The 14292-nt window shown below is 43.1% G+C and overlaps 1 protein-coding gene and 1 long non-coding RNA gene across 2 annotated transcripts; one reads left to right on the top strand and one right to left on the bottom strand.

The window, feature by feature from the left end:
- The first annotated feature begins 271 nt into the window (after positions 1-271).
- LOC112880429 lies at positions 272-2928 on the top strand. The gene is made up of 3 exons (XR_003226321.1): positions 272-539; positions 1934-2010; positions 2596-2928. It is a non-coding gene; the product is annotated as an uncharacterized LOC112880429 (long non-coding RNA).
- A 2318-nt stretch (positions 2929-5246) lies between these two features.
- Positions 5247-13183, bottom strand: LOC112880423 (protein MEI2-like 4). Its single transcript, XM_025945044.1, has 15 exons — positions 12715-13183; positions 12026-12128; positions 11806-11851; positions 10964-11269; positions 9991-10409; positions 9745-9903; positions 9517-9633; positions 9292-9440; positions 8664-8761; positions 8131-8568; positions 7266-7917; positions 7094-7178; positions 6926-6994; positions 6574-6753; positions 5247-6042 (listed from the first exon to the last, which is right to left on the bottom strand). Exons 2-15 carry the CDS (start codon positions 12125-12127, stop codon positions 5884-5886), a joined length of 2979 nt encoding a protein of 992 aa, XP_025800829.1. The 5' UTR covers position 12128; positions 12715-13183; the 3' UTR covers positions 5247-5883.
- Between the last annotated feature and the right edge of the window lie 1109 nt (positions 13184-14292).

Here is a 14292-nt window from a genome sequence, read left to right as displayed (position 1 = left end):
ACACCTGCGGTGACTTCGTTAATCTTGAAATTTGACGGTTCAATCTTTTGAATATGCTCATAGGACTAGGATTGCGTGTATGTTTTAGTAAGAGTGAAAGGAACGCGTGTTGTACGTGTATGTCTTAAAAAGAAAGGCAGCATTTATTTTTATTGTCTCTTTTTTTTCAAAGGAGAGAAAACAAGCGGTTCAAGATCGATTTTCGTGGGAGAACGTGTGGATGAGGGAACCGAACCGAGCTACGGGCGGGCGGGCCACGTTCTACTTCTACGTAAACAGAGGCAATCTCGCAAGGCTTAGCCTGAAGCCTAAACACAAAGGAACCCGCCCACCAAAAGGCCTAGTCGTATTTTGGCTTCCACGCGAGAGCGAACGAGAAGGGATTGGGATGGCGGCGATGAGATCGGGCTTGACGATGCTCGGCCGCCGTCTTTGCAGGTCATCTGGATCCTCGGCAAACGCGTCTATGCGTGGAAGAGGGCGGGAGATACACCAAGTTTTCTGCCCCGTGGTGACGCCGCTCCGTCCGGAACCTTGAGGTGAGGAGACGTCACATCTCAAGTGTTTAGTTTTGGTGGAATAAAAGCTTTGATCTTTGCATATGTTGAGAGAATCCATGTGTAAACCATGTGAAAACCTAAGCATCCATGCGTAAACCAACCCTCAAATCTGATCAGTAATCTTGCGCTGTTTATGCAAACAATCCCTCGATAGGCCGTTCTTTTGCGCAAGTAAATTTTTAATCTGGAATTTTTGCTCTTTAGGGTTAGTTCGGACAAACTAGTATCTTCAATATTTTTTATTATTTTTAGCAAGTAATCCCCTCTTGTTCAATTACTTCCTATCAGTTGCAATACATGGGAGCTAACCACCACTATCCAAATACACCCTTATTGGTCCATCACTCTCACCTTTTTCAATACATGGGGTTTCGTTAGAGTTAACCACGCGCTCTCCCATCCCTTGACCTATGCTTCATTCATAGGGCCTGTTTTAGTCCTCGAACAGTGGGAGGCTGTTCCTCAAGGCTTATGAAAGGACAAGTGCACTGAATTTATTGCTATGGGTGTGATGTTCCAATCTGACAACTTTAGTTAGTGCAAATGATCTTCTGATGTCTGATGACTTTCAGCTGGGTAAAATGGAATTTGATTCATATTTTATATGACATTTGGTACCGATTACCTTGATCGGCTCTGTGGTGTTTTTCTTTGCTTGGGGATTGTATATTGGATCGAGTCTCAACCATTGCGGTATTTTGGGCTTTAGTGGAGTGCGTTGTGTTGGCACTTGTCTTGAGAGCTAACTAGGCTCATTTTATCAGTTGTGTAGCTCTCAAAGTAATTTCGACTTGACATGATAATCAAGTCCGAATTTTGAACGATGCAGATGTTAGTCTCGTTTTTAAACCATTCTTCCTGCTGCTTAATTCTGTGGCGTGTGGATTACATCTAGTTGCAAAATGTGTTTTTGCTGAAGTAGTTGGTGCATCCTTAACGTTGTGGCCCTTTGGCGTCCACTGTATGTTGACACTTTTGACACTTGATACACCTCCTTGTGACAATTCCACCAACAGGAGCGGGAGTTGTCTTTGTGGTGGCCCTAATATTGTTGTTTCAAGTTTTTCTGTTTTCAGTTTCACTTGGTTAACCATCTCATGACTTGGGGACTACACCATTTTCCCATTTTATCTCAATGGGTTGTCTTCATTCTTATAGAGTTTAACACAATCATGAGATTGTATAGAGGTGAAATATTTTTTACCACGAATAACACAAGGTTGTAGCATGATAGGTTTAATTTTTAAATAATTTATCTATCATCATCTTTGACATGCAAAACTGTTTCGAAATGGATGTGAATGTTCTGGTTAGGATTCCATCATTTATTTTTTATTTGCTTTAGTCTTTAACCATAGTGCATGTTTTTGCAGAGCTGGCGTCGTTTCTCTACTGACGGTAGGGACCCTTCTGTCAAAGCTGAGGGTGCTCTGCGTATGTGGTGGCAGCGGTAACATTGTTGGTTTCATTCATGTTGTAGAGCCATTATTTTGATTCTGTGTTTTTTCCGCTTATTATTTAATGAAATCTGTTTGGCGTTGATGAAAAATCCCACCTGCAATAATATATCACTTTAGCATGTTGATATACTTGTTATGCATAAAACCTTAGAAAATTATGAAGAAATCCTATTTTTTATTATTTCTGATAAAACATTCACGTTTGCACACATAAAGGAGTATGCACACATTTGACAACGGGTTCGTGTACAGCCAAGTTTATAAAACAAATGGAGTTGAGACAATGCTCATTTTAAGGGCTGTTGGTTATTGCACTACCGTTCACAATATATTCTGAGAACTGCCAGTCATATTGTGTTATCTAAGGAGTACAAACTTGGAGAGATTAATCAACATTTGAAGAGAAATAATGTCCTAGGAATAGAAATCACTGCTTTGAGGTATTCAAAGGAAGAATCATAATTTCATTTTTCATGGCAGCATTTAACATTTTACTGAACTATCTTTTTGAAGTATTTTTATCTGTACAATTCGCTTACCACAAAACTCATCAGGAACCTCCTCCCTTCTGACAGGGCTAGGAACCGTGTGGAAAATGCCGACTTAGCACAAAGAGCCAAGTCTGCCTTTGTGTTTAGACTGGTTACTTTAGGGACATCAACGTGCTTGTGGTGAAGTCGATGAGGGACCTCCACCACTGATCATGAAGATGAAGATTGGATCATGAAGTGGCATCCGCAGCAGTTTTGTCTTAATATTTCTTTCATGGAAGGAGTTCTAGGGATATAAGCATGTTGTTGAATTCGGGTGGGTTTTTATACGAGCTGTGAAATCTATTTTGACTTCGGGTGGATTCTTTTTTATCCATGATAAATTGATGTAATATATACTGGTTTGACTATAGAAGGACACAGCTGTTCTGAACTAATTCTATTGTTTTTCAGTTTTTATTGTATTTTCTAGCAACTATGCTTGTTATTACTTGTTTAGTCAACCTTATGGAGTAGTAGTGGGCAAGCAAGGCAGCTCCCTATCCATGCAGGAGATAGTGTCCATCCATAAAGTCCGCAAACTATTTGTTGCACGCATGATCAAGCTTGTAGGCAGCCTCGAACCCAAAAAATCGTTTGCGGCAAGCTTTGCGGGTTTGCGGCTGGCCGCAACTAGCCCTGCCTGCATTCTGAATTTCTGAGTAATAGTGCCTCATGTGAATCACCAGGTTTGAGTCCATATACTATTCATATGCCTTTTTCTGATTGGTAGTATTGGATTGTGATGGGAGCTTAAGCAGCATTGTATTTCTATTGAATATAGGAAATGTGGTTAATGGTTAATGGGAAGCTTCACCGGCTATTGCCAGTTCATGTCTCCCAGCCAAGCAGAAATTTTCTGGTGGCCTTTGACACGCAAAAAGAAAAATTCATGCTCTTACACACACCTGAAGTGGAAAGGCTGTTTGCCTATCAAGTATTTGAGCCGGTGAATGGCGGCCTGGAAATGGCAGTGGGCAGTGAAACAATGAGTTCAGTGAACATATGGTTGCTGGCTTGCTGCAAAGTGAAGATGATGATAATGAGGCCTGGTCTTGCCCTTACAAAATAGAGTTCCCAATTTCTGAAATTGATTCTAATCGTGGGTTGGAGCACCTGGGGGTCTACTTTGTATCCCAAGAGATGGATTTTCTGGCATGGTGTCCATTGACGTTGCTGCAGGGCAGCGCAGCTAGGGGCGTAGTCCAGCAATATGGCCATAGGCATAATTGGAGAATGACAGTGCCCCATATGCACCGTGAGAGCCTGGAAGGGCATTCATCTCTCATCATGGATGCCACCATGCTGCCACCCTTTTTCAGATTTTTGGATTTGGATCTATAAGGAAGGCTGGCAGCTTGAGGTCCCAAATCAGGTGAAGAACAGATTGCCCCGGTAGAGCCCCACTAGTGAGAATTCAAATGAGTCCGACTGCTGCCCACCAGTATGATGAGCAACACTGAGTGAGAGAGAGATGGGCGAACGGGTCTCTAGCTGGGTAGGGCAGGGGCATGCGTAAGAGGTCCCCCCACCCGCCACACCCCCACCCACCCACCCCGAGTTTTTAAAGAGATAGATGGAGAAATAGGCATACACTGACGAGATAACTGCTGGTGCCAATAGGATGATCAGTAGCTGCTCCTCCCTTGTCTGAAAACTCTGACAAGGATGAGAACGTTGTTTGTGATATAGCGCAGTTAAAGTCTAGACTTATTACGTTGGTTCTTTCATGAATTGTGATCACATTCTATTACCTAGCTTCTTGAGATAATTTTGCCTCATAATATTATTGTGTATATAGAGATTAAATCATTCTTGTGTATTTTCTTGTATGATTAGTTCTGTTCCGACGAGCTTGTGTTTCTATTCTGTTCCCTTTGTAATTATTTCCCTATCTTCTCTAGCTCTCAGCCTATCATTATGTTATCTGGCTGCTCTCAGCTTGTCATTATGTTTTCTGGCTGAACTTGTATGACCACCTCAGACGTTGTTTGGCCTGATATTGCAATACAAATGGAAGATGAACCTGTATGATTCTGGCGTGGAAACTTGTTCTGGTCTGTATGGTTTTCATGTGCGTACAGTCGGATGCAGTACCACATTTCCCTGCAATTGCATTTGTGAATTATAGATGCAGTCATTTCATATATGATCCGTGTGCAACTATCTAGCTATGGGTGTCTTGTGGTTATGTTTCTGTTGTTTGCCCTGCACATGTAGTTTAACTGAAAATAGGTTGCGAGAGATTTAGGATGTGGTGAAGCCATGCCTTCGCCGCCTAGAGCTATCCGCTTTCCAAATCGTAGGTTTATGTGTGGCCTCCGATACAAGTCACATGTCCACTTTGATAGTCTTCCTGTGTGTCACTGCTGTAGCCTTGGGATAGTTACTTAAGCGAAGCCAAAGAGCTGCGATTTATGAAATCACCTTACATATTTGTTTGCACTCCCAAAGATTTGAACGAGGGTTGCACACCTAAAGGATTTGCATTCTCAGGCTTTTTACAAATTTGCACACTTACAGAATTTGCATTCTCAGGCTTTTTACAAATTTGCACACTTATAGAATTTGCATTCTCAAGCTTTTTTACAAACAAGGACAAGGTTCATTAGCGGGTTTACACACAGCGCAAGTATGACATCACAAAAGGCACGTTGGTAATAGATATAAGCCCTTGTTGGACGACAGCCACAGAATAGATGACAGAAAAACTCATACTATATAGATGTAGATGTACATAAGGTTGATAAATACGGTGACAGTGCCGTGAAGCCAAAGAGACAGGGGTCAACCCAGACGCACAGGCGTCTGTTCCGGTTAACAAAATCGAGCTCCTCTGCACACAACTTAAGAGGAGCCCTCGACTCGAAATGCAACACAGGTGAAGGCACAAGAGAAGGTTCCAAAAGAAAATGCAGGCAAGACTCTTCCTCTCCACACACACACCACCACTAAAAATTGATGAGAATGTCGTCTCCGCTCTCCCCTCAGCACAAGTTACTGGGACCTGCTGTACAACATGGGGTTAATTCTTACAGCGACCAAAATCTGGAGGCTCTCCCTGCGCCTTTCACCTTCCTCGGCCTTCAGGTTAACAGCTTCTGGGGAAACCAGTAGCACCCTCTTGCATATAGCTTCCCACCAGAGACAAAATTTTTGCAGCAATCTAAGTCTTCGGTGACCCCACATCATGGAAGTTAATAAATACAGATCAGGGATGTACCAACCAAAACCAAAATGGAAAAGGGGCAAAAACTAGTAACTCAAATTCAGGTTGCAAAAAGTTATAGCTTGGGGCCATTTTGGTTAGCGATCCAGCAAGCTGTGGCTCAGTTACTCAGCATCCTTGCTGGGGCCTGAACTGTCAACTCCATTGGAAGAAGTGTCACCATTGGTCAAGGCTGTCTGGACATCATGGTTATTTTCTTCACCAGAGGAAGTTCGGGATCTCCCAGACCTGGCACGGATATTTGTACCCATAGGGAATGGTTCCTGAGAGAGATGATCACGACAAAATGTCAAAATCGTAATCATATGCTTACAAGCATAGCAGGGACAATTATAGTGCAAGTTCTGAAATTATAAGGAAGATGCTGAGACCAAATAAGAATGGTATGGTTGCAAACTACGTACCAAGCTTGCTTTACAATACGAAGAAAACAGTGACCAAGATATGGCGTGCAAAGAATGCTCACCCCACATGTGAAATGTATCTTTGCTCATTGGTGCACAATACGAAAATGAAGACGATAAGGCAACCACAGATATTTCCATTTTCTATAATTGTGGAGTCACTACCATAAAGTTAATTCAGCAAATGGCATATGGTGTTTACCTCCCTCTTTTTTATTTGCACAAAACATGACTGTGTTTAGCAGCCATGAAGGTATATGCAGATGACAAGGATGGTATAGAGAAAAAACTTGTCACATGGCAGCAATACATAATGTAACTGGAGAACAATGAAGATGGGCAGGGAAAATAACCAGGAAAAAAACAAGGTAGGAAAGAAAAAAAACATACCTGATCTCCTGCATTAGGACCATCAGAGTGGAAGAGTATGGGGCGGCAGCGCTTGTCCTCATTCATCAAACTAGAGTTCTGGAAATGAGCAATCAAGGCTGTTTTCCCTTGGATTCTGGCATAAGCGAGTGATGCCACCTTCTCACTGTTAAATTTTTCCCACTTTTTGCCATTAAAAGTCTGAAAAGGAAGATAAAATAGCTCAGGATGGCATGTTGATATTCAAGCTTCATATTTTATCAAAGTATGAATTTGGCAAGCCGTATAAATTGACCAATGGCTAAAATAGCCATTATTGTCTAGAAGCAGTACACTAGAACAGAACTTAGCCCATTCGGTAATTTTCTCTCACCTGATAAAACGGAATGATATGCTGAGGATTGGTCATGTTGATGAAAGCATAGCCAACGTTACATTTATTCTGAAAAGTAGGAGATACATCTCATTTAGTAACATGAACAGGCAAGCACAGTATGATAGAATACGAAGCAAGGTTGCATATGAATTAGACTCAAAGTACCTTAAAATCAATCGGCAAGTAAATAAAATCGTAAGTTCCCTTATGACTTTCATCAATAGCAGCCAAGAGCATCTTTGAGGTGTACCTGAAACCCAGATGAGGCAATTAGAACAACAAATATTGTTGAGATGGAACATAAATGTAATAAAATTAGGTCATCTTAAAAACTTACTTATTTGGGATATTCTTTATCATCAGTGTTGTTCGTGAGTCTTCCCCCCGCATAATGCGGTCAACATCAAGCTCGTACTGCCGTTTATTATCAGACTGATTAGCACCTGAGTCATTTCTCCGGCTTCTCATCCGCTCACCAGGTGAATCAAATGACGGAAGGGGAACCATAGGGTTCCTTCCATGGAACATAGGACCCCTCTGCTGAGGAGATGGTGCACCAATCTGAGCTGGAGACACAGTTGGATCCATGCGATTTCCAGCAGTGTGAGAAAATATGCTATTTAGCTCCAGACCATGAAGCTGAGGACTACCAGGAAATCCCATGCTCCCAACACTGCCAGGATGAAAGCTTGATGCCTCTGTCAATTCCCCTGCATAGCCATGCCGCCTGTCCCATAGTGATGGATTGATTGCTGGCGCAGAGCCCACATGGTGATGATGCATGGGAACAACACTCTCAAGCATGTGCGATGGTGCTCTTGGAACTCCATGCATTTGTGCAGGGGGGCGAGATGGAACGTTGTTTACATATGATCCTGGATTTTGCCACAGCACAGGAGAGTTTGGATGACGGTGGAAGTTATTTGAATTATTCCACATTAACTGGTGACCACGGAGAGGACCACTTCCACTTCTTGAAAATCCTAGAGCTGCAAAAAATCCATGCAGAGAGTGGTTAAACAACATACATTAATTGATCATGTTTTCACAGTATTGCTTTCAAATCCTGATAAACCTATCAGCTTTATTATTACAAAACGCAATGCTGAAGGGATGGAATTGAGAGAGAATGGGTTGAGACATAAAAGTGTGATAAATCCTAGTGGCGCCATTAAACAATGGATATTAGGATGGAAATTTACCTCCTTCACCAGCACGATCAAACGAATGACCATTGAGGTTGCCAGAACCCACTTTATGAAGATGTCTGCTGTCCACTGCTTCAGCTGTTCTCGAGTTGCTATTGATACCACCTGGTGCCATGGTGTTTATATTGTAAGGGACGCCATTAGTTGCTCCATTGTGAACTTCAGGCAGGGAATGGGGATGTAGAGCACCCATGCCTTGAAAACCATAATTCATCTGCCCATTCATCCGACCAAGTGAGTGGCTGAGCTCAGCCAGGGAAGCCTGGTTACTATGAGTAGCAGCAGATGAAATTCCAATGGGAGAGGACAGGCTCTGTGGAATGGTAGAGGATAGGCCCGGAAAAGATGCCTCTCTGAATGGGCTCATGGATGTGAGAAGTCCAGAATGCAAACCATGAATACTACCATTTTCACGGCCAGAAGATGTCATTGCTGCCATATTTGACGAACCATGTAGAGTAAGCCTCCATGTCAGGAAATTCAGCTAAAGATAAGCATATAATAAGACAAAAAAAGAAATGACATACCTAATGAAGGCATTGGAGGGCTATTTGTGCTTGGACTGCCCAGTTTGCATACACCAAATTCTTCCTGCCCAAGCTCTGGAGACGTGTGCTGCATTAAGCTGTTATAAAACAACATTAAAATCAGGGTTAGAGCAGTGACTAAATCCAATGTAATCATACCACCATGTTCGAAAGTTTGTACAATGGAACCAGGACTAGAACACTACATCATATAATAATTGCTATTTTTCTGGACAAATTAAATCACTAACGCGCATTTTATACCAACACACCTAAATATAACAGAAATATGTTTTTATTAGAACATAAGAGCCCATACACAGAAAAGGAAGCAACACATGTTTACATCTCCTAGAAGAGATTTTCCTCTTGACAAAAGAAAACGAAAATCCACTTATCCACTTAGCATATAAGGAACGTGAATACTATCCTCAGTGGTACCGTAATACAGAATGAGTGTCAGTTATGCCTAAGCAAGAATCATTCAGCATGTTGAAGAAAAAACGGGGTGGGGGGTCACTCAAAATGCAATCAAATGGGCAATGATTGAATATGAACTGTTGAAAGTAATAAGAACGGATAATGAAATATGATTCAGAACATTATGGTTTGACATTTTAAGACATACCGTCTAGTACCACCCAGACGGCTGGTCTCCAATTTTATTTTCTTGCCAGCAAGATCGCTCCTGTTTAGAGCACGAACAGCAGCTTCGGCTGCTCTGACATCGTAAAATTCTATAATTTTGTGATGACCCTTTTGCGGAGCATCGCGAATCTGCAATTAAAATTAAAGACATTATAGTTCTAGTCAATATGGAGCACGAGTAAGTTGATGTTAGAGCATAGCATACCTCCTTGATTTCACCATAGTCGCTAAATATCTGGTGGATATCATCAATTGTTACAGATGGGTCAACATTAAATACTACAAGCATTCCCTGGTTAATATCCTTCTCCGAAGGATTGTCCTAAGGGGAAAAAAAGTAACAATTAGCACAAGCCCAACGAATGGCATTCTTGTTATCAAGGGCAAAATTATGTCTCCAAATCAAGCCAGGAAGACAAAAACTTGTGAATACCTTCGGAATGGAGTAATGTATGTCAAGTTTTCTACGCCTGAGTGGCTTGTTCTGAAGTGCCCTCATGGCATTTCGTGCTGACCTTATGTCATAGTAAGATATCATCACAAAACCGCGATGTTTACAGGCAGTGTAAAGATTATTGATGTCTCCGTAACGCTGTGGAGAAAGAGTAAATGGCTTTGAGAAACAAATATGGTCTGCAAGAATAATAGGTTGAGCAAAAATTGGAAAAAAGGAACAAACCTCAAATAGGAGCTTCAATTCAGAATCCTCAACATTGCTATTAATGTTCCGGACAAAAAGAGTTCTGGAAGGGTGTTCCCCATAAGGATGTTCACCATTCAATGTGCAATTTAGCAACCCAAGACCCTCAATAGCTCCACCATTAGGCTCCGTAATTTTTTTATTTTCATCGATTTCCAGTTCCATCCCGCCGCCAGTGTAGAATATATCATCATCAACATCATCACCATTGTTAGCATGGGCTGTGTACCCAACTTCATCAATAACACCTGATAGCAGGTCATCGTCATCAGGAAGTATGTTTCCTATTATTTGGGCCTCAATTTCCTCTGTTAATTCAAAGGGCTCATCATCAACATGAGTTGGATCAACCTTTTCAACAGGCTGGCGTACAAGGACATTCTTGGATCCCAGTCTCACTGCAGATTGAAGAACTGGTTAGAAAGCAATAAATAGGAACAATATATTGCTTACTATGATAGCAATGCTTGAATTAGAGTGTCTGACTGCTTGATTCCTGCACAAGATGTACCAGCAAAGTAAAAGAATAACAATTACTAAACTAGAGTGAAAGGATTCTTTTGGCCAAAGAAAGCGGGTAAAGTAAGCAGGATTCTTTCAAAACAAAAACTAAGATGGAAAGTCTTTTCATTTTTTTTCTTCCCTTTCATACTCGCTCATATCCTTCGCTGTACTTTTTATTCCTTTCTCTTAAATTCAAGGAGGCAACCATACAGAAATGATGCTATGGAATGGTACAATTGCCAATAGATGTGATACAATTCATTGCCTTAGCTATAACAAAGTGAACAGTTCTTGTGGTTCAGGTTCGCACAGTCCAATCAATTGCCGTAATCAATTGGTGTGGTGTCTCGTAAAAGTTTTGCTCTTCTTAATGCAATGATAGACAGTTCTCTTGCGTATTCGAGAAAACAAAATAAGTAAATACAAGTGCTAAAGTAAAGTGTCTCACGTTTTTTATCAAAAATTTCAGATAGAGAGCTTGAGAAAAGCCCATTCTCGTTGTATGCCTCATTTGGATTAGTCCTCCTTCCATCAAGAAATAAAGATGAATCAGATTGGCGGTTAGGGTCTTGATCAGCTCTCCACAGAGATGGTGGCAAGTTAACATGTCTCTCTTGACCAAAAATCTTGTGCTCAAGGCTAAATGCAGCCTTCTGTTCCCTCAGCTTATATGCTTGTAGATCTACTCGACCCACAGTTTTTGTCCCAATAGGTTGGGGCTTTTCAATTGGAGATGATGCTACTGACTTGCTTCCTGGAAACAATAGAAATATCTCGTTTTGAGAAGGCATCATGATAATGAACAACAAATTGCACGAGCCATCACGATACAAACAAATAGAGACTGACACCAGTGCCAAAGAAAAAAATGAATAATAAAAGGAAAAGTTAGCAGCAACCAACTGCTTATCAGGGGATAACATGTACAGCACATTTGTCAACTATCTTTGGCAAACCAAGGTGAACAAAAAACAATGTTGACCTAAATATAGAAAGAAAACAAATGAATCTTGCAATAAATCATATCCATCACAGCAAGAACAACAAAACCTTTTAATCTCAAGCCAGTTGTGCTAGGCTAAAATCACATCCATCACATGCAAACAAATTCTTTGTGTGTCGGTAGGAAAGCATTCCAATCCTTATCTGTTATTTAGTCATGCATAAAAAGTTGCGACTCGTTAAATTCACAAAATGCCCCCAATAACATGTGAATTTTGCAGCTAAAAGGCATACTTAACACGTACATGAGAAAAAAGCTAAGGGAGACTGCATCAAAACAATACTAACCAATGTGATGAGGCAATGACTCTGGCTTCCAAAATCCGACCTGCCTCTGCAAATATAGATCAACAATTAGTAAATGCCATAGTCAAGAACAATAATCAGGCGACAAAATGAAAGGTGTCAAACATGAAGAACTCAAATAAGTCATCATTGGCCATACTAAACAAGCCAAAAATGGAAAAATAGGAACTGGATCAGCAATTTTGCAATTGCAGATGATTACCTCTGTTGGAAGGCGAAGCTCCTCAGAGAAGGAGGACGCAGCCATGGTGGGATTGCTGAACTGGGAGAGGTGGCGCCTCTGATCCATAATTTGAGATGGCATCCTGCAGGAGCCAAGACCATGTAAAGTGTTAAGACACAATACCCTGACAACAGAAAAGTAGCACGATTGCACGGGATCAAGGCAAAATTGGTCAAATTTTGCAGAAATGATGAAGCGTCGGGGGGCAAACATGATAAATCAGAGCGATTTTGCGGGCGGAAATTCGGGGCAACAACCGAGCCCAAGGGGCGGCAGAAAAAATGTGGAATTTAGTTCGTGCAAGCTTCGAAAGTCAATACCACTTTTGAACCAGAACCAGTAGATTTGACAAATCAGAGTGGGAATCCCAGAAGCTGTGCTGGAAATGTTTAATTTCCCCTATAAAACAGCACAGAAGATGTGGAATTTAATGCGCCTCGGGCTCCACGAGCCCCAAACACGCAAGTATCCTGTGATCAAAGAAACCGCAAAAACAAAACGAAGAATTCCGCGCCGCCCAAGCCAAATTACCTTGCCGCCCCCCGAATTCAAGCTCAGATCACAGAAAACAAGCAAGAAAACAAGGCGAGCTTCCGAAATTTCCCAAAATTCAAACATCCCCAAGCGAGAGCAGCCACGAAAACAGCAGGAAGCGAGCGAGTGCTCACCAGATCGGCGCCTGCGGCCACCTCCTCTTCCTCAGAGCGAAAAGCTGGGGCCTAATTCGCAAGCGGCGGCAGCAAGCGGAAGAGATGCCCCCATGCCCCGCAGCCGGGCCCCTCTCCGAGCTCAAGCACGGGTGGATCACGCGGCCCGACGGGCGGCCGGGGACCCCAATGCGATGCCTGGGCTGCGGAGCCCCGCCCGCGGGGGCGAGGGAAGGAGAAAGCTACGAACACCTACCTAACCCTAGAGCGACGCGACACCAGCGGCGACGACGACGACGACGACGGCCCGCCCCCGGCCGCTGGCCCCCATTCCGGCGCTCGCCCACGTCGCCCCGCTCCGCCCCCTTGTGGTGTGCCCGCCGGAGTTCTTCGCCGGAGGCTCGCTGGCTCCGGCGAGGGGTCCCGGCGAGGTGGTGGTGGGTGGTGAGACGAAGCAGAGACGCGGGCCTCAGGGACAGGGGAACAACAACTACCTACCCCGAATGCGGGCGGCGAGACAGGGGGGCGCACGTTTTATACCGTACCCAGCGGTGACGCCCGGTGACCGCAACCGCGGAGCACGGGACCGCGGCGCACGCGCCGGCCCCGGGCCTTGCCCTACCTCACTCGCTGACAAATGCGGCCCACGCATGGACGGGTTGACCTGTCAGTGGGTTGAGACGGAGGTGGGTCCAGGGTGGCAGTGGGAGCGTGGGGAGAGGGCGGTGCGGGGGAGGGAGGTGGGTTTAAATTTGGGTGGTGGGAGTTTGGGGGAGGCGACGGATTTGGGCTGAGTTGGTTAGGACAAGGCATCGATCGATCGGCCTCGGGCGGGCCTCGAGTCGAGTTGCTTGCGCCGGAGATTTAGATGGTTCTCTTCTCTGGTTGGATTGGGTTGCTTTTTTCCCATTTCGATTGCCGGCTTTGGTTGACGATACTTTTAACCCCCCTAAACCCAGCTTAGGATTGGGCGATCTATTTTATTCGCAAACAGTTTGGGATTGAACGATAGATAGGCTCTACTTATTGTATTAAAAGTTGCATTAAGAGCACCATGCATGGCAATATCCTTTTTGGCCTTTGATAGTGGCTGGAATATTTCCTCAAATTGATGCGTCCCTCAGTCATTGATTGACGGTCTTCTACGGAGCACGCTCAGCTGTAGTCGTGGGTAAAATTAGAGATGTCCAGCCGTATCGTCTTGAGTATCGGATGGGATAAGGTTCTTGGGCCACTAAATTTTGTAGGTTTTCACCAATTTATTGCGCAACAAGTGTATTGACTAGAGCGGAATATGATCCTACATTTTTTTTTGTTATCACGTTTTCTTAGGATATTTATCACATCTTATCTTTTGGTAACTTCTTTGTCCATTCTTTTTTCTATTCCCGTGTGTTGCTTGTGGTCTCTTATTATCTTACACTACTCTGGATGAGAAACTAACTATCGCTGATCCATATAAATGTTCTTTCTTGGACCTCTTGCTAAACACAAAATGATCTACAAACATGCTGTTCATCATGCGCTGATGATTGAACAATGGCATACTTCATCTCATCTTTTTTAGCACTGGAGGTGGTTATGTTCAACGCTAATGTC

Source organism: Panicum hallii, chromosome 1 (genome assembly GCF_002211085.1).
Source record: "Panicum hallii strain FIL2 chromosome 1, PHallii_v3.1, whole genome shotgun sequence".
In the NCBI taxonomy this organism is placed as follows: Eukaryota; Viridiplantae; Streptophyta; class Magnoliopsida; order Poales; family Poaceae; genus Panicum; species Panicum hallii.
This window is presented reverse-complemented; position numbering and strand designations above follow the sequence as displayed.

Excerpts from the sequence above, each read along its gene's own strand:
- LOC112880423 (XM_025945044.1), bottom strand. The coding sequence starts at position 12,127 with ATGCCATCTCAAATTATGGATCAGAGGCGCCACCTCTCCCAGTTCAGC. Across the intron at positions 11,852-12,025 it reads AGCTTCGCCTTCCAACAGAG|AGGCAGGTCGGATTTTGGAA; the intron begins GTAATCATCTGC and ends CTATATTTGCAG. Across the intron at positions 9,634-9,744 it reads TACATTACTCCATTCCGAAG|GACAATCCTTCGGAGAAGGA; the intron begins GTATTCACAAGT and ends TTTTCCCCTTAG.